The 20,798-nt window shown below is 37.5% G+C and overlaps 1 protein-coding gene across 2 annotated transcripts in view; it reads left to right on the top strand.

The window, feature by feature from the left end:
* ZNF239 (zinc finger protein 239) overlaps positions 1–18,856 on the top strand; it is a 64,250-nt gene extending 45,394 nt beyond the window's left edge. For both annotated transcript variants that reach the window (XM_028512748.2, XM_036026673.1), the window contains one exon: positions 17,026–18,856. In XM_028512748.2, coding sequence (XP_028368549.2) covers positions 17,253–18,332 — 1,080 coding nt within the window. In that variant the 5' untranslated portion in view covers positions 17,026–17,252 and the 3' untranslated portion in view covers positions 18,333–18,856. The remainder of the gene's footprint in view (positions 1–17,025) is intronic.
* The last annotated feature ends 1,942 nt before the right edge of the window (positions 18,857–20,798 follow it).

Genomic DNA, 20,798 nt, shown 5'->3' with positions numbered 1-20,798 from the left:
GACAGTGCAAAGCATCCTCTGTATTCCTGGGTTTGAAAAATTCATATCAGCTGAGATTCCATTGATTATTCAGGTCACTTATCAGAAGATCAGCTGAAAATCCATTCTGGTGGCACAAGCAAGTGGGCTCAGCCTCCACCTACTCAGTGGCCATCTTCCTGTACCACAGTTCTTTTATCCACTCATCTACTGATGGTATTTAGGCAATTTCCAAATCTTGGCTATTGTAAATAGTGATGCTATGAATATGGGGTTTATAAATTTTTTTTTTGAATTGGTGTTTTGAGATTCTTTGGGTATACTCCAACAGTGGAATCACTGGGTCAAAGGCACTTCCATTTTTAGTTTTGTAAGGAAATTTATACTATTTTTCAGTGGCTAACCCAGTTTGCAGTCCCATCAACAGTACACTGAGGTTTCCTTTTCTCCACATCCTTGCCAGCACTTACTGTTTTTTGATGTATTAATGATAGCCATTTTGGCAAATGTGAGGTGATATCTCAATATGGTTTTAATTTGCATTTCTCTGATGGCTAGTGGTCTTGACCATTTTTCCATACATCTGTGGGCCATCTGTATGTCCTCCTTAGAGAAGTGTCTATTCAAGTCCTTTGCCCATTCTTTGATTGGATTGTTTGTCTTCCTGGTGTTGAGTAGTAGAAGTTCTTTGTATATTTTAGAGATTAAACCTTTGTCAGATGTATCATTGGCAAATATATTCTGCCGTATAGTTGGTTCTCTTTTCATTTTGATGATAGTTTCTGTAGCTGTGCAGAAGCCTTTTAATTTGATGTAGTCCCATTTGTTTATTTTTTTTCTTTTATTTCTCTTGTCTTAGGAGATAATATTGGCAAAAATTCTGCTATGGGAGATATGTGAAATTTTAAGGTATGTGTTTACCTGTAGGATTTTTATTGTATCCTGACTTATATTTAAGTCTTTATCCCATTTTGAGTTTATTCTGGTGAATAGTGTAAGATGGTAGTCTAGTTTTATTTTTCTTGTATGTACCAGTCCAGTTGTCCCAACACCATTTTTTGAAGAGACTGTCTCTATTTCATTGTATGCTTCTGCCCCTTTTGTTGAATATTAATTGACCGTAGAGACATGGATTTATTTCTGGGCTCTCTGTTCTATTCCATTAATCTATGTGTTTGTTCTTATGCCAGCACCAGACAGTTTTGATTACAGTGGTCTTGTAATACAGTTTGATATCAAGTATTCAAGTATTGTGATTCCTCCAACTTTGTTATTTTTTCTCAAGATTGCTGGGGCTATTCAGGGTTTTTTTTGGTGGGGGGGCCCTCATAAATGTTTAGAGTATTTGTTTTTGATCTGTGAAACCAGCCATTGGTATCTTAATTTCCTTGAATCTAGAGATTTCTTTGGGTAGTATGGACATATTAATGTTAATTCTTCCAGTCCCTCAACATGGCATATACTTATTTAATGTTCCTCAATTTTTTTTTACTTGGTTTCCTGTAGTTTCTCAAGTACACGTCATTTACCTCCTTGGTTAAGTTTATTCCTATGTACTTTATTTATTTTTTATTGCAACAGTAAATGGGATTATTTTCTTAGTTTTTCTTTTTGATACTTCATTATGAGTATATAAATATGCCATTCATTTCTCAATAGTAACTTTGTATCCCACTACTTTCCCAAATTCATTTTCAGGTCAAGTAGTTTTTTGGTGGAGCCTATACAGTTTTCTTTGTACGGTGTCATGTCGTCTGTAAATAATGACAGGTTTACCTCCTCTTTTCCAACTTGGATACCTTTTATTTCTTATTCTTGTCTGATTGCTGTGGCTAAGACTTCTAATACAATGTTGAGTAAAAGTGGTGGAAGTGGACACCCATGTCTTGTTCCTGATCTTAAGGGAAACAGTTATAGTTTTTGCCCACTGAAAATGATGTTGGCAGTAGGTTTTTCATATATGGCCTTTATTATGTGAGGTATGTGAGGGACTAGAGGTATGTCCCTCTAGTCCCACTTTGCTGAGTGTTTTCATTATAAATGGTGCTGGATTTTTCAAATGCTTTTTCTGAATCTATAGATATGGTCATTGACTTTTGTCTTTCATTATGTTGATATGATGTATCACATTTATCGATTAGCTTGTAGTATACCATCCTTGCATCCCTTGAATAAATCCCACTTGATCATGGGTATGATCTTTTTATAATATATTGCTCTATCCTTTTTGATAATACTTTGTTGAGGATTTTAGCATCTTTGTTCAGAGAGATAGGCCTATAATTTTCATTATTTGTTGTGTCTTTACGTGATTTTGGAATTAGGAAAATATTGACCTCTTAAAAAGAGTTTGGAAGTCTTCCCTCATCTTGAACTTTTTGGAATAGTTTGGGAAGGATAGGTGTTAGTTCTCCTTTGATTAGTAAAATTCACCTGTGAGGCTGTACAGTCCAAGATTTTTGTGTGCTATGAGGTTTTTTATTACTGTTTTGATTTCACTAGTTGTTATCACTCTCTTCAGGTTTTCTACTTCTTCCTAATTTTGTTTTGGAAAACTGCTTGTTTCTAGAAATTTATCCCTTTCACCCAAGGTGTCCAATTTCTTAGCATATAGTTGTTCATAGTAATTTCTTATAATCCTTTGTATTTCTGTGGTATCTGTTGTTACTTCTCCTCTTTCATTTCTGATTGTATTTATTTGAGTCCTCTCTCTTTTTTTCTTGATGAATCTCATTAAAAGCTTGTCAATTTTGTTTATCCTTTCAGAGAACCAGCTCATGGATTTATTGATCTTTTGAATAGTGTTTTTAGTCTCTATGTCATTTATTTCTGCTCTGATCTTATTTCCTTCCTTCTACTGGTTCTGGGTTTCATTTGTTTTTGTTCTGGTTCTTTTTGGTGTAAGGTTAGTTAAGTTGTTTATTTGAGATATTTCTATATTCTTTAGGTAGGCCTATATTCTTGTAACTTCCCTCTCAGGATTGCTTTTGCTCTGTCCCATGAATTTTTAGTTCTTTGTGTTCAGTTTTCTTTCTTTCCAGGTATATTTTGATTTCTTCCTTGATCTCATTGTTAACCCAGTCATATAATAACGTGTTATTTAGCCTCCATGTATTTGAATGTTTCTGAGTTTTTTCTTGATATTTATTTTCTAGTTTTAAGCCATTGTCATCTGAGAAAATGATTGATATGACATCAATTTTTTTAACTTGTTAAGGCTTATTTTGTGTCCTACAATGTTATCTATTTGAGAATGTTCCATGTGCTTTTGAGATAAATGTATATTCTTCGTGGTGAAATGTTTGGTAAGTATTTATTAAGTCCATTTGATCTAATGTATCATTTAATGCCACTATATCCTTCTTGATTTTTTAGTCTGGAGGATCTGTTTATTGTTGGCAGTGGAGTTTTAAAATCACCTACAATGACTTACTGCTGTCCATCTCTCTCTAAAGTCCTCGAAGATTTTCTTTAAATGTTTAGGTGCTCCTATATCAGGTAAATATGTTTACTAGGGTTATACCCTTTTGTTGGATTGACTCTTTGAAAATATTATGTAGTGGTGTTTTCTGCCTCTTGTTATGGTGTTTGTTTTGAAGTTTATTTTTTCAGGTAGAAGTATTTTTATCCAAGCTGTTGTTTCGCCTCCATTTGCATGGAATATTTTTCTCTATCCTTTCACTTTCAGCCTGTGTAAATCTTTTGTTCTGATGTGGGTCTCCTGTAGATAGAATATATACTGGTTGTGTTTTCTATTCACCTACTCAATGTCTTTTCATTGGAGCATTTAACCCATTTATATTTAAGGTTATTATTAATAGGTACTTATTCATTGCCATTCTGTTTCTTTTGTACCTGTGTTCCTTTGTCTTTTTATTTCTTCTTCTTAAAGCAGTGCCTTTAGCATCTCTTGCCATGCTAGTTTGGTGGAAATGTACTTTTTTAGCCTTTTTTTTTTCAGAAGCTATTTCACTATTCATTTTAAATGAGAGCCTAGCTGGATAGAGTAGTCTTGGTTGCAGGTCCTTGCTTTTCATTACTTGGAGTATTTCAAGCCAATCCCTTCTGTTTTATAGTGTTTCTGTTGAGAAATCAGCCTTATTGGAACTGCCTTGTAGGTAACTAGCTGTTTCTCTCTTGCTGCCTTTAAGATTATCTTTGTCTTTAAACTTTGCCATTTTAATTTTGATGTGTGTCAGTGTCAGCCTCTTTGGGTTCATCTTCACTGAGCCTCTTTGGGTTCATCTTCACTGAGACTCTGTGCTTTCTGAAACTGTGTGACTTTTTCCCTTACCAAATTAGGGAAGTTTTCTGTCATTATTTTGTCAAACAAGCTCTTTATCTTTTGGTCCATTTCTTCCTCTTCTGGCATCCCTATGATGTGAATATTGCTATGTTTCATGTTGTTCCAAAACTCTCTTAGGTTATTCTCATTTTTTTAAGTCTTTTTTTCATTTTCTTGCTCTGACTAGATGTTTTTCTCCACACCTTATCTATCCTCTGTTTCATCTCGCCTGCTTCTCATTCCTTCTACAGTATTTCAGATATTGTATTCTTCATTTCCATCTGGTTCTTATTCATAGCTTTTATGTTCTTTCTTATGCTGGTATAATTCTCATTAAGTCCCTTGATCATCCTTATAACCATTACTCTGAATTTATATCTGATAATTTGCTTGCTTCAATTTCAGTTAGCTCTTTTTCTGGGGATTTCACCTTTTCTTTTGTTTGTAGTTTGTCTCACCGTTTTAGTTGTCTCTTTGTTTGTTTTTTTAAGGTTTTATATATTTAATTTTAGAGAGAGGGGAAGGGGGGGAAAGAGTAGGAAAGAAACACCAGACATCAGGTGCTGGCAGAACAAAGCAAAGCAACACAGAAAACAAAACCACTATAAGTAAAATCCTTTCCCAACAACAACAGCAATATAATCACAAAAGTTGGGAGAATAATAAAAGTTGGAAGAGAAATGTAATATCAGGGAAAGGGGAAAATAAAAATAAAGAATCAGAGCACAGCAAAAGAGACAAAAGTGATTATGGGAGGAGAAAAGGGAAGAGAACTAATATGAATAATGAATTGAAAGAGAAAAGCAGGAAAAGGGAATTAAAAAAGAGAAGGAATAACAGAAATAAGGTAAGATGAAAGGAACAATGGTGTAATCAAAGGTAAGAGTAAATGAAAGATGCGATAGAAAAAATAGACCAATAAAATTAGAAGGAAAAGAAACAATAATGAAAAGGCCATGAAAAAGTAATAATTAAGGAAAATAACAAAAAAGAGCAAAGTGGAATTCATCTCAACAGAGTATACTGCTTGTGTGCTGGCTTCTCCCTTTAAGTACAGCTCTTATGTCTGATACAGGTGTTAAGCCAATGTCAGGTCCTGTCTTTGTCTAGCCCCTGACAGCCTGTTTGAAGCTACAGTCTGTCTACAGTTTACACCCAGGATGGGCCTAGCTGCTCTGCAGAGCTCAGGTTTATCAGCACTGGGTTCGGTGGTGTGTCAGCAAATGACCCAAGTCACTGCAGGATCCACCTCTGCCTGACTTTGCTAGGCTGTTTTCAGTTTTAGACTAGTTACAGACTCAACTGTTTCTAAGAAGGTTTCAGGTAGAATCAGTAGGACTTGGGATTCCTGGATCTTCCATGGCAGGTGCCTTTTAGATTTCAGGGAAGATGGTGGTTGTGTACCCCTGCCCCAAAGCCCGAGTCTGTCTGGGATTTTTTCCCTGCACTTGGCAGGGCAGGGACCCTAGTATGCTAATGGGTAGTCTCCAGAGCCCAGATTTAGGGTCTGCCAGCAACGAGGGCCAGGGGTGTTACATGTTTATGGTTCTCCCATGTGAGGGAAGCTCCAATCTGTTTCCTGGGAAAGTATATGGTATGGCTGCACCCTATAGCCCATCTGTGTCACCCCAAGTCTGCATCTGTTGCTGTCTCCTTAGCAGGTGTTAAGATTCAAGGTGGCAGAAAAGAAAGAAAAAAAGTAAAAAAAAAAAAAAAAAAAAAGACAAAGAGACACAAAAAACAGAACTAAAATTTTTTTAAAAGATGCAGGATGTGGTGGGCAGGATTCCAGAGGCTGGGGGCCATGTTTTTCCACAGGGCCAAGTAATTGCTTTTCCCCTGGGAGGTTATTGTTCTTCTCAAAAAAGATGGCTGCCGTGGAATCCAGGTATATCCCAGCACATAGAACTCCACAGCCGATCCCCCACTTCACCACCCAGTGCCTCCTGCTCTAGACTAACTTGCACAACTCTAGTCTGCTCCACCCTTCCCTTTACTTGGATCCAAGGTAAATGGTTACAAACCCAAAACCTGTGCTTTGGCCCATTTAAGACTTAAGAGAGAAAAATAATGTTCTCTCTTAAGTCTCCAGCAGGTCTGTCTCTCCCCAGCAGAGACAAACCCCACAGCTTTTCACCACTGGATGCTACGTGGTCTGCTGATTTCAGTGCTAGTGCCCTGTGCTTGGGACCCCCGATTTGTGGCCCCAGTTACTCTGCATCTGGGGGGAAGCACCCACAACTGCACCACTTCCTGGGCCAACCACCCTGTGACTAGGCTGGCCCTTTTAATGACCCCCTCCCTTCCTACCAGTCATGGTTGGGGATGGGTCTCCCACCCTACGTTAAAAGTCTCTTTTTCAGGTAGTCTTAGGTTTATTTCAGGTATTTATTTCTATCTTTAATTTTATTTCTAACTTCATTCTGGGAGGAGGTGCACGATAAATCCTCCTACTCCACCACCATCTTGCAATACCCCTCTACCTTGTCTTCCACATCACTGATTTGGTCCCCTGCTTTCATCCTACCTACTTTTTATTCCTTCTAGTGTATTATTGATGTCAGATATGATATTCATTTTCTTCTGGTTCTTTTTCATGGTTCTATGTCCTTTTTCAGGCTGTTGTAGTGCCCACTTGAGCATCCTTATAGCCATTACTTTGAACTCTATATGTGGTAGATTGTTTGCCTCCATTTCATTTAGTTTTTTTTTTTCTGGAGATTCCTCCTGTGTTTTCATTTGGAGCCTGTTTCTTAGTCTTTCCATTTTGAGTGTCTCTTTGTGTTTGTTTTTACATATCATTAGATAGATCTGCTATGACTCCCAGTCTTCATGGGATACCCTTATGTGATAGGTGTACTCTAGAACCCAGTGGTGCAGTTTCCTTGATCACTGTGCTGGGTGCTCTAGGACTGACTCTTGTGTGGGTTGTGTAGGCCTTCCTGTTGTAATTGAGTCTTGATTGTTGTTGGCTCATTTGTGCATGGGATTGGCCCTCAGGATGGCTAACTTCAAGACTCAACCCTGAGCATAGTGTGCGAGCTGTTATGCAGGTGCAATCTCAACATGACTTCTTCTGCAAATCCTTGGTTATATGTCTCCTCTTCAGCTGTCATTAGTTGATATTCATGGTGATTGAGCTCAATTTAGTTATATTTAGTTTGGTCCTGTTAGGAGGTATGTACAAGATTCACCTGCACAACTGCCATCTTGAACAGTCAGATAGTGTTCATCTTAGTCTTAAAATTTTGACTTGTATGAAATCATAGTTTTTCTGTTTCCTCCTCCGGACTCTCTTATTCCTCTTTTTAATACTCATTGACTTCTCTGTCTTTCCTTTAATTTTGGAAATTCCAAGAGGCTCTTTGCTTTTTGATCACTTTATATGAGTGCTTCTCAACCATTTTTTTTTTATTTGTTATCACTGCCTTCCTGAAGAACCTGCCCTCACCCCCTTGGGGGCAACAGTGTCCCTATGGAGAATGCACACTGTGTGTACACTTATCTCCATCTCTCAAAAAGCTATCATACATTTAAATGACTTCAACTATTCTCCTGTTTCCATAACCCTAATGTCTTTATCTCTTATCATAGTATTAAACTCCATTTTCAATTTTTTTTTGGCTATGGAATACCTACACTTGAATATATAGCATCACTTCAAAATCAGTGTGTTGAGAATTTTCAGACTTCTTTTTAATTTCCCTTCTCATGTTTTTGCTTTTGTGATATTAACATTCTTTCCATCCTCTAGTTTAAAAATAGCCATTAAGTTTCTTCTTCTCCTCTGTTCTCAGTATCTGCAATTTTCTTACCAGTTCTTTTTCCCTTTAAATTCTTTTAAATTTATTAACCTTAAGTTCCACAGATGTCACCCTAAAATGGGTCTACCTAATGCTTACATTATGGTAACACTTAGCCAGATTATTTACATCATTCTTCAAGTTAGACACTGCAAGTAGAATTCTGACACTGTCCACCCACCTCTGCCAAGCATGTCATTTATCATGTCACTCTGAATGAAACACTGGAATTACCTTGAGTTGCAGGTATAGAACCTCTAAACTCCCTACCTGGCTTTCAGTGCCCTTTGTACCCTGCTCTTACCTATAGAACCTTGTTCTCTGGTGCGCCAAGTTTAACTTCCTTCCAGCTAAGCCCTTTTCCTGAGGTTTCCATGCTTCCTTGCTGTGGACCTTTTCATTATACCATGCTCTGTTCCCTGATATTTTGCCCTTCAAGACTTTGTTCTAAGTTTACTACCTGTATGAGACCTTTAGTCATCCCTTCCACTCATCCTCATCTTCTCAGAACATTCAGTTTATATATCAGAGTCTCAGACCTGATTACACATTTTTGTTAACGCTTTCATTTTTTAACTATTGGATCTACAAGTCTGATTTATTTTTCTTGTTTCCAGCCTGCTATCCAGCCAGAAAGGAATGCATCTAATACTTCCCATGCTATTTGCACATAGTCAAGATTTTAAAATTGTTGTGTTAGCAGGGAAGAAATATACCTTACAGTCTTTGAAAGAGACATTAAGTAAACACAAATATGTTACTAAGTAACATAATAAGTAACAAATGTTACAATAAATTAATAAGCATTATGAAGTATAGATAGTACACTCTGAGAAAGACATGGGATAGAATGAGGTGATGTGTATATTGTTGAGTTTCAGGGAAAGCCTGTGAAGTGACATTTAAATTGATGTCCAAACCATTAATAGGCATTAAACAGGTTACTGGTTAAGGGAAACAATATTCTAGGCAGACAGATGTACAAGGGAAGGTCTAGAGACCTGGTAGAAGCAGTGTGGCTAGGTAGAATACAGTGAGCACCTGGGAAGAATAGAGTAGAAAGAGATAGTGAGGAGGGCCTGGCTCATTTGTAGCATTGAAAGAATTGGTAAAAATGTGGATTCATGATAAGTTTGGTGGGAAGCCAATGGAATGACAGAGTGGTCTGATCTGAGTAACCCAGTATCACTGGGACTATTTTGTAGAGAGTGATTTCCAGAGGGACAAAATTGAACTAGGATATGTGTCTTCACTTTTACACTCTCCTCTAAGTTTTCCTTTTTAATTGATACAAAATTAAGCATAGCTGTCCAACTTTTTTTCCTCACCTGAAGATATGTTTTTTATTGATTTTAGAAGGAAGGGAGAGAGACAGAAACATTGATGTGAGAGATAAACATCAATCAGTTGCCTCCCATACAAGCCCCAACCGGGGATCAAGTCCACAACCTAGGAATGTATCCTCATTGGGGATCAAACCTGCAACCCTTTGGTGTACAGGACAGTGCTTCAACCAACTGAGCTACCCGACAACAGATGTGCAATGTTTTTACACAAGATTTTTTTTAAATCTCAAAATTCAGAGAACAAGTATATTACAAAATGAAATCCCCAATAATTATTCATCCTGTTTTTTTTCTACTCATATGTGGTGTATATTATAAATACTTGCGTGAAAATTTTATGAGCTTATACTGGATGTATTTTTCAACTGTCTGTTTTGTGCAGTATCTTAGAGGTCTATGTTATGTCAATTAATTGCCTGTAAAAGGACCTTTATTCTCATTATTCCCTCATTTTCTTCCAATGTTACATTCTCATTCTTTTTTCTTTAAGATTTCATTAATTACCATCAGTAAATCAATGTATCAAAAAACTATGGTACATCTACCACAATGGGATACTATGCAGCAGAAAGAAATAAGGAGATCCTACCCTTTGCAACAGCATGAATGGAACTGGAGAGCGTTAAGCTTAGTCAGAGGTATCAAACTCATTTTCACCTGGGGCCACATCAGCCTCACGGTTGCTTTCAAGGGGCTGAATATAATTATAGGACTGTATAAATATAACTACTCCTTAACAGTTAAGCGAAAGCTGGTCACTGCCGCCAGGTAGAGACAAGGTGCCAGGCCAGAAAAAACACAAGAAGGTCTGGATTTGGCCATGGGCCTTGTGTTTGCCAAGGAACAAACTGTGTGCTAAGTGAAATAAGTCAGGTGGTGAAAGACAAATACCATATGAGCTCACTTTTGAGTGGAACCTAATCTACAAAACAAACAAGCAAGCCAAATATAACCAGAGACATTGAAATAAATAACAACTAATAGTAACCAGAGAGGAGGGGCAAAGGATAATGGGGGGGAAAGGGTTTTCAGGAACAACTATAAAGGACACATGGGCAAACCAAGGTGTGGTAGAATCCGTGGAGAGAAGTGGGGATGGCTGTGGTCAGGGAGGGGAGTGGTGAGGGTAAGGCAGACAACTGTATTGAATAACAATACAAATTTTAAAAAAGATTTTATTTCTTTTTAAAGAATGGAGAAGGGAGAGAGAAAGAGAGGGGTAGAAATATTCATTTGAGATAGAAATATCAGTCGGTTGCCTCTTATCCGTACTCCACCTAGGGACCAAACTGTCAACCCAGCATGTGCCCAGGACCGAGAATCAAACCAGTGACCTTTTCCTCTGCAAAATGATGCCCCAATGACCTGAGCCACACTGATCAGGGTTTATTCTTAACAATATTTTCAAAACTAATATCACAAAGTTTTATTACTGCTTATAAAATCTACAATTAATAGAGTCCCTGCCCACTGATTTTCATTAGCCCTGCCGTTTTCTTTTATTTCTTTCTTATTTTTTATTGTTGTTCAAGTACATTTGTCTCCATTTCCCCCCCACTACTCCTCCACCACCCTACCCATCCCCACCTCCCACCCTTGATCCTACCCTCCTTCGGCATTGTTCCTGTGTCCTTTAAAATGTTTCTTGATGACCCTTCCCATTTTCTTCCCCATTATTCCTTCACCCCTTCCCTCTGATTAGAATCAGTTTGTTCTGTATTCAATGTCTGTGGTTATATTTTGCTTGCTTATTTGTTTTGTTGATTAGGTTCCACTTACAGGTGAGATCCTGTGGTATTTTTCTTTCACCATCTGGCTTACTTTGCTTAGCATAATGCTCTCCAGTTCTGTCCATTGCTGTCACAAAGGGTAGGAGCTCCTTCTTTCTTTCTGCTGCAGAATTCGCTTGTGTAAATGTGCCATAGTTTTTTGATCCATTCAATTTACCAATGGGCACTTAGGTTGCCTCCAACACTTGTCTATTATAAATTGTGCTGCTATGAATATTGGGGTGCATAGGTTCTGTTTCATTGCTGTTTCAGGGCTTGTAGGGTATAATCCCAGCAGTGGAATTGCTAGGTCAAAGGAAGTTGGATTTTTAGTTTTCTGAGGAAATGCCATTACTGTTTTCCACAGTGGCTGCACCAGTCTGCATTCCCACCAACAGTGCACTAGGGTTCCCTTTTGTCCACAGCCTCACTAGCACTTGTTGTTTATTGATTTGTTTATGGTGGCCATTCTCACTGGTGTTAAGTGGTATCACATTGTGGTTTTAATTTGCATCTATCTGATGGCTAGAGATGCTGAGCATCCTTTCATATGTCTCTGGCCCTCTGTATGTCCTCCTTGGAGACATGTCTATCCAGATCCTCTGCCCATTTTTTAATTAGTCTTCCTGGTGTGGAGTCATGTAAGTTCTTTATGTATTTTGGAGATCAAACTCCTGTCCGAGGTATCATTGGTAAATAAATTTTCCCATATGGTTGATTCTCTTTTCATTTTAATGCTGTTTTCTTTAGCCATGCAGAAGCTTTTTATCTTGCTGAGATCCCATTTGTTTATTCTTTCCTTCATGTCCCTTGCTCTAGGGGACATATTGGTGAAAATATTGCTGTGTGGAATGTCTGAGATTTTCCTGCCTATGTTCTCCTGTAGGACTTTTATGGTGTTACAACTTATATAAGTCTTTTATCCAACTTGAATTTATTTTTGTGGTGTAAGTTGGTGATCAAGTTTCATTTTTTTTTGTATGTAGCTGTTCAGCTCTCCCAACACTATTTGTTGAAGAGGCTATTTTTATTCCATTTTATGCTTGTGCCCACTATGTCAAATATTATCTGACCATAGAGACTTTGGTTTATTTCTGGGCTCTCTATTCTGTTCCATTCATCTATGTGTGTGTTTTTATGCCAGTACTAGACTATTTTGACTACCGTGGCCTTGTAATATAGTTTCTTATCAGCTATTCTGATGCCTCCTACTTTGCTCTTTTTTCTCAAAATTGCTGAGGCTATTTAGGGTGTTTATGGTTCCATATAAATTTTTGAAATATTTATTCTATATCTGTAAACTATGTCATTATATTTTAATAGGGATTGCATTTAATCTATAAATTGCTTTGGGTGGTATGGACATTTTGATGATATTAATTCTTCCAATCCATGAACATGGTAAATGCTTCCATTTATTGGTATCTTCCTTAATTTCCTTCTTCAGTGTTGTATAGTTGTCTGAATACAGGTCTTTTACTTCCTTGGTTAGGTTTATTCCTCAGTACTTTAGTTTTCTTGTTGCATAGCCCTGTCATTTCTGCAGCTGTTCCCAAGTATGTTACAACAAGAATGTTGAAGCAGTGACCTTTGACCATTTAATAATTTTGACCCACCTCATGATTTAACTGTTCCATTCCACATTCTTTTACTCTTAGTATATATTTCTATTCTTTTAGATTACTTTTTTTTTCAGAGAGAGGGGAAGAGAAGGCAAAAGTCGGGGAGAGAAACATCAATTGATTGCCTCCTATTCACCCCCATATAGGGACCAGGCCTGCAACCAAGGCATGTGACCTAATAGGGAACTGAACCAGCAACCTCTGGCTCCCAGGCCAGTGCTCAGTCCACTGAGACACACCAGCCAGGGCATTGCCATTACTTTTAAATTGCGTTAACAAACTAATACATTCACCAGGTAAAGCAAATTGTATGGAAAGGCTTAACATAAAAACCAGTCTCCCTGGTCTGCTGCTGTCATGCCACAGAGAATGGCTGCTCTGAGCTGCTCAGTTTCAATCCATGTTTCCATATAATGTGCTCATGCAGTTACTACTTTTTTAAAAAAGAATTTTAAAAAAAGCATAAAAAGGTGCACAATGTCACTTGTCAATTACACCTAAATAAAGCTTTAAAGAAAAGTACACTGAGGATTTTGGAGAAAGGTAGAAAATAAATTATGCATGAGTAGGAAAGAAAAGTGACATTTCTAAGTATACTAAATGTTTTTATTTTTTCAATTTCATTGTTTATGCTATTACAGTTGTCCCAGTTGTACTAAATGTTTTTAAATTTTTAAAAGTTGTACTGCAAAAATTAAAAGGTGCACAGTGAAAAATTTATGTTGTATCCCCAACTCCACTGTACCCATGTTCTCGTTGATTGCTATCACTGACCATCTACAGAGAGTGAACTTTATGCAACTCACAACTGTTCCTGGAAAGCTAAAGGATGAAACTCCAAACTGTAATGCTGAGTGCATGCAATTGTGATTTTGATCAGTAATTGTTAAAATGTCCTTGTTGGGAGGTGATACCAATTTACAATCACAAGCAGTGTATGTCTTCAGGCTTTGGGGTTTTGCCAGTGTAACAGGTACAAATTTGTACCTCAGTATAGTTTTATTTTGAATTTACTATATTATGATATACTATTATTTTCCAGTTTGTCAATATTTGACATTTGCTATTGACTTTCTTACACCCTTACATGTGATGATTTAGCTCTTTTACATTACTTTCCAACATGCCCATCTTCCCAAGAATTGATGTCAGACTCATGTGGGTGATTAATGCTTACGTTGCTTTGAATTCATAATTTTTATTCCCTGCAGTCAAGTAGTATACTATACTAGTATTACAATTCCTTTTTTTTTTCATTTCTAAACCTAATACTTATTTTCTAAAATGTTTTATATAGAGGGGGTTAATTCTGTATTGCTTTATAGGGTTTTGAATAATTGGTTGTTTATTTATCAACAATTGATTCAACTTAATGTTCTGTTTTACTGACTTCTTCGCTCATTCTCATTTCTTGCATTTGAGGTAATTTAAAAAGATTTTTTTGCTATGGTGCATTCATGAGTAATTATTTTAGTAATTGTTTTAAATCCTTCCTTGTCTGCAAATGTATCTATTTATTCCTCCTACTGAAGTGATTGATTGGTTAAGTATCATGTTTGGATGCTTTCAGCATTTTCTGGGATTTCTTTTTTGCTTGAAGTCTTGAGGTTTCATAATTAATTTTTAGCATTCAGTGGGCTCTGAATCTTCAGTTCTAAGAAGTGTTTTATTTTGTGGGAGGGTTTTTTTTTTGTTATTTCATGATAGTTTCTTTCCCTTCATTCTATCTTGTCTATATTCCTAGAACTCCTACAAAATTTGTGTTATTTTTATCTTTCCATCCATCTGTCCTTTTATTCTGCATTCTAGGAGAATCCCTCAGTCTTTCTAATCTCAGTCGTGTATTCATTTTGCTTATTTAGCCCTTCTGGATTACCAGGCCTATAGAATCAGACTGCCTGACACTTAGTTACCTAACCATTAGAACCTTGGTTCCTTGTATGTAGGATGAGTGTCCTGAGAGTTCCTCTCACATAAGATTGTGCAACTACTGCCTGAGTGCTTCAGATGGATATGGTAAGTCTTCATTATTATGATTATCATGTTTTTCAATCTTTTAATTAAGAAGAACTCTGATTATCTGTTTTTCATTACATGTTTATGTCTTGTCTTGTTTTCATGTGTGATATCCTGTCAGATTTCTCTAATTATGTACCTTTTAAATTCTGTTTCCCTCTGTTCACTGTTTCTTGAGTTTATGCCACTCTCTATGAACTTAGATTCTACTTGTTTATCTGCTCACATTTTTTTATTGTCTCATTTTTTCCCAGAAGTCTTAATGTTCACAGTATTATACTGGAATGTACATCCTCAGCTGACACACAACCCTCTTTATTTCATGCAGGTTATACTTATAAGAGACACCTCTAATGGCTGGGCTTGGAATGGATATAATAAGAATCCTGATGGTAGATGTATACTCTTTTTTTGTGGGTGCCTTTTTCAGACAAGTAATTTACCTGGAGCATGCCATAATTGACCTCTAGCTCTGTTATATTTCCCTTGTCAAAAATCTCACTTCATGGGTTGCCTTGAGGCTTTGTCCTGGGCATATATGGAGTCAATTTCCTCCTTTTGTAACTTAATCAACCCTCTCATTATGCAGGTTTAGCATTACGTCAACTCTTCTCTTTCAGCTCAACTAATATTATTGGGAGTCTTTAACAGATTACTTATTTGTTCTTCAGATTTTATGGGGGCCTATTTCTGTTAACTACCCAGTATTTCATTTTTTGTTGGGAAAAGGGTGGTTGGGAAAGTAGTGCTGCTAATGGCAACAGCTAGTCTAGCCATCAGAAAGGACTAACATGAATTAATAAAACAGCTTCCAGGATAAACCTCTCTTATTTTAAAATGTTGATTCTGAGTTTGGAATTGGAATTTTTTGACTTTCTAGGACTTCTTGAGATCTTTCAGTCTTTCAGAAGTCTTCCTGTACATGATTTGAACTGTGCAGTATTTTTTTCTAGTTTCTCCATCATTTCTAATCCATCTGTTCATTATCATTTAGGAGTTCCTTGACATTTTTATTCTGGTAGTGACAATCCCACTTTTTTCCAAGACTTTTACAGATTTCTTTTTGTCATTTCAGTGTAATATTAGGATATGCACTTTGTTTTGACCAACATGTATATCCTAGTAAGTCTAAAATCTGTATTTTTAGCACAATTCTCTTTCAGAAATTCCAGACCCATATATCTCATTGCTTACTGAACATTGTAAGAAGATTCCACCAGCACCACAAATTAAACATTAGATATAGAGTTTGTCATCTGTCCTTGTTCTCCACTCCAGCCTTTTCCTTTTGTGTTCCCTATTTTATTACATAGTATCCCCAAACCTAGTCACTAAAGCAAGGAACTGTAGGTTGTGCTTGGTGTTTCCTTTCCTTTCTTTGTTTAGTTACCACATTGTTTAAAATGCCTCTGTCCCCTCTCTCCATAACCATCATCCTTACCATTTTTCTCCTGTTTTGCTACAGCAATTGTCTCTCTACGTAAGTCTTGCTCATTTTCAATTGTTTCGTTCCCAGTTGAACTCCTTCAATAGCTTTAAACCCCTGAGGATTTTAGCCCTAAATCCTTAGTAGTACACACCAAGACCTTTGTTTTGGCTCCTGCCTTCCTCTCCAAGGCACACTTTTTACCACTGTTACCTACTTTATATCCCTGACAAGAAGTTGTTTATAGTTATCTTGAACATGTTATATTTTCCCTTTTTGTTTTCCTTACATATGCCCCCAGGCTTGGGTCTAATGCCCTTACTCTGCTTACATGCCTGGTTGTGCCTGCATCTTCTACAGCACTGGTATGGTGTTATCATTGATGATATATTTGTCCTTCTTCCCAGTAGGCACTAGCTTGTTAAGTAAAAAGATTGTTTTCTTTCTTGTATCCCTAGCATCTATTAAAGTAGATTACCAATGATATGCAAATTTGCTTAAAATGAAGTAGTGAAAAAAATGTAATTTGTAGCAAGGATGTGAGATATGTAGCCTACTGCAGAGATAGGGGAGGAACACTTTTATTGACAATGCTTAAAAGCAGAGAAAATATTTCTGTTTTGTGTAAAGCCTTCTTTGACATTTAACCAAAGGACATGTCTGTAAGAACAAAACTGAACTTTTTCCAAATTATTAAGTCTTCATGACTTAGGCACTTCAGTTCTGAAATCTTGAAATCTATCCTTTGTTTTTGTCACTGAATTTTCTTTGTTTTCTAGGAGACTTGAATGAAAATTCTGTGAAGACTCTTCAAGAGAAAGGGTTTAGGGATCTACTACATAAAGAGCTTTCCTGCTGGTTGATTTGAAGAGATGACCAGTACAATAACTGGAGAGTCAAGAAGTGTACAGAAATCTTAAACTAGATATTTTGGGGATAAGCATCTTCTCACAGTTCCTGAAATACAAGCAGTGTTTTGACCCTTCAAAGTGATGATTTCAAAAACATGGAAAGTGAAGAATATTTGTCTTTGAAAGTTCCAAGCCAAATGGCCACACAGGACTCCTCAGTGACATTTTATAAGAATGAGCCCCAAGATTCTCAGAAGAGCAAACGTCTGTTTGTAAATAGAGAAAGCACTAAGAGAAAAGTGTTAGGAGGAAAAAGCCTTCCTCCCATAGACCATTGTTCAGAGACCCTTCATGTTAAACTTGTGTCTGATGTAATAGAACTGGCCTCGCCATTGTTCAGTGGGGAAGTAATTTGCCAGAATAACCTATTGAAAGAATCCTTGGATCCTTTAGATGGCAACTGTGATAACATTTGTGGTTGGGAATCCCAAGTCGTCAGTGATCAGAGAGCTCATGCAGAGGAGCATCCCTGTAACCATTATGACTCTGGCAAAACACCTAAAATCAGCACAGAGAGTCCTCCATGTAAGAATATCCACATTGCAGAGAAACAATACCAATGCAGTTGGTATGGTAAGGACTACAGTGAGAGCTCAGAACCACTACTTCATCAGAGAAACCACACAGAAGAAAAGCCCTACAAATGTGAACAGTGTGGGAAGAGCTTTGCAAGGAGCTCAAGTCTCCTCATCCATCAAGCAATCCACACTGATGAGAAGCCTTATAAGTGTGACAAGTGTGAGAAGGGCTTCACAAGGAGTTCAAGTCTGCTCATCCATCACGCAATCCATACAGGCGAGAAACCTTATAAATGTGACAAGTGTGGGAAGGGCTTTAGTCAGGGCTCCAAACTGCATATCCACCAGCGAGTACACACGGGTGAGAAGCCCTATGAGTGCGGGGAGTGTGGAATGAGCTTCAGTCAGCGCTCTAACCTGTATATCCATCAGCGAGTCCACACAGGAGAAAGGCCGTACAAATGTGGAGAGTGTGGGAAGGGTTTCAGTCAAAGTTCGAACCTTCACATTCATCATTGCATACACACTGGGGAGAAGCCTTACCAGTGCTATGAGTGTGGGAAGGGTTTCAGTCAGAGCTCAGATCTCCGCATCCATCTCAGAGTCCACACTGGGGAGAAGCCATATCACTGTGGCAAGTGTGGGAAGGGATTCTAGCCAGAGTTCCAACTCCTCATCCCACCAAAGAGTACATACCGGAGGAAAAGCCCTATGAGTGCAGCAAGTGTGTGGGAAGGGCTTCAGCCAGAGCTCCCAACCTCCACATTCACCAGCGGGTTCACAGGAAAGATCCCTGTTTAAAGAGCTCTTTAATTACATAGTCACATTCTAAGACTTAAGTATTTTTAACATCACTCTTCCCTATATATTCTATGAAGGAGAGAGACAATAAGTTATTAAGATATGTTATTAAGATATGTTCCCTCACTGAAAAGGAATCATTCACTTAAAGTATATAAGTCCCAAGAACTTTTGTTATGCTGTACAATGAACTGCTTTTTCTAGTTCCTTAGACAGGTAGAGTGAAACATCTGTACTTTACAGTTCAACTGGTGTTATTGGAACTATTATTCCCTACCCAGCATTTGCAAAGCAAGAACTTTACATTTTATCTAAGCATAACATGTTTTCCTTTGTTCACAATCTCTGAGAAAATGGAACACTGATTTCTTTTCAAAATATGTGCCTTGTTTTTTTTTCACATTTCTTTCCAGCCCTAAGTAGCCCCAAATAAACTATAATTTCATAATATGTTGGTTTTAAGCCAAGGGGTGGTTGGAGATATAATGGGCATAGAAATTTGTTGTGTTTATTGCAAAAATGTACAACAGTCTCACAAGAAGCTGGAGAAGAACTACTTGTGTAATACACCCCATGTACCATTTTATAGAACATTGAACCCTCCTCCGCACAAAACAGCAGCTCAGGAACATCATAAGTACCGTAGTTCTTTTTCATGGATGCAACTAATCTACTGGGGTTCTTCCAGATCTCACCACCTTACATGACTCCCCCAAACTAAAGCTAAGTAGGTTACATACACGTTGAAATATGTCAAATGAAGTTGAAATATTTAAATGAATTCCATTTCTGTCTCAACACTTCTTTCTCATTTCCTTAATTTCCTTGACCACCCATGTTTCATACTAAGCAAAACAAAGGAGTCAGGAGAAAAAGTTTCTGATATTTGTGTCTTCAGGCTTATCGTTTTAATATTTGACTTACCCCCCTCCCAAAGTTATTTGTTTTTGCAGCATCTCCAAACTCTAGACCTCATTATAGACATCTAACTCATTTATAAAATTATATTTAAATTTGGCCCTGGCTGGCGTAGCTCAGTGGATTGAGCGCAGGCTGTGAACCAAAGTGTCGCAGGTTCAATTCCAGTCAGGGCACATGCCTGAGTTGCAGGCCATGACACCCAGCACTGCACATTGATGTTTCTCTCTCCCTCCCTTCCCTCTCTAAAAAATAAATCTTTTAAAAATATTTTTTTATTTGGCTAAAAATACTTCATATAAAAATAGCTATATAAAAATTTTTAAAAAGATTTTATTTATTTTTAGAGAAGGGAGGGAGAGAGAGAGAGAAATATCAATGTGGTTGCTGGGGGTCGTGGCTTGCAACCCAGTCATGTACCCTGACTGGGAATCAAACCTGCGACACTTGGTTCGCAGCCCGTGCTCAATCCACTGAGCTATGCCAGCCAGGGCTAAAATTTTTTTAAACCATTTTTGGAGAGCATGTTTTGAAAAGATAAGGCCTAACGTATGCATTGTATCATACAAAATTCACTTGCAGTGTGGGTGGGATTGGGCATGGAACTAGGACACCTGAAAAGTTAGGCAACAGTTAATACAAGAAGCCCATGTAGCATTGAAAGTAAAAAAGGGATTATAAATACATAATTAACCAGAAGTTGCTCATTGATAATGAGCTCATTTTTTTTTTTTTTAGTTTTTTATTTAATTTTTAGAGAGGGGAGGAAGATCAATGTGTGGTTGCCTCTCATGTGCCCCCTACATGGGACCTGGCCTGCAACCCAAGCATGTGCCCTAGACTGGGAATCAAACTGGTGACCCTGTGATTTGAAGGCCAGCACTCAGTCCACTGAGCCACACCAGCCAGGCCCCATACAATGAGCTTTTAATCGCAGCTCTGAATTTCTGAAGGATGGTTAATGATTCCTGAAGCAGTGCTTAGGAGACCGCCCACTTTTCCTCATCTGTTTTTCTCCAATGAGTAGTACCCATATGTGGAAAAAAAAATCAGGGGAAATATGGATGCTTTATTTATTGGCCTGAGAATTATAACTGATACATACAGCCAAAGGTGACAGTTAAGTGAACATAGATAACAGAAAGTATACATTAATTTAGGGGAAACATAGCTAACTTCTAATAAGGAATGAAGGAGGGTGACAAATTGAGACATTTTCCCCACTTCAAGAGATAGCCCAGAATATTTGACTCCAACCGAGAGCAGTCCATATACAATGATTAGGGTAATGACTGAGTTTTTATATCCAAAGTCTCAAATGGGTTTAAAATACCCTGCTTTTCCAGATTTCCTTTTATACATATCTTAAGTTGCCAGTGTTTTTAAATACGTTTAGTTTTTACT

Source organism: Phyllostomus discolor, chromosome 5 (assembly GCF_004126475.2).
Source record: "Phyllostomus discolor isolate MPI-MPIP mPhyDis1 chromosome 5, mPhyDis1.pri.v3, whole genome shotgun sequence".
In the NCBI taxonomy this organism is placed as follows: Eukaryota; Metazoa; Chordata; class Mammalia; order Chiroptera; family Phyllostomidae; genus Phyllostomus; species Phyllostomus discolor.
Note: the sequence above shows the minus strand (reverse complement) of the source record. Positions and strands in the feature narration are given on the sequence as shown.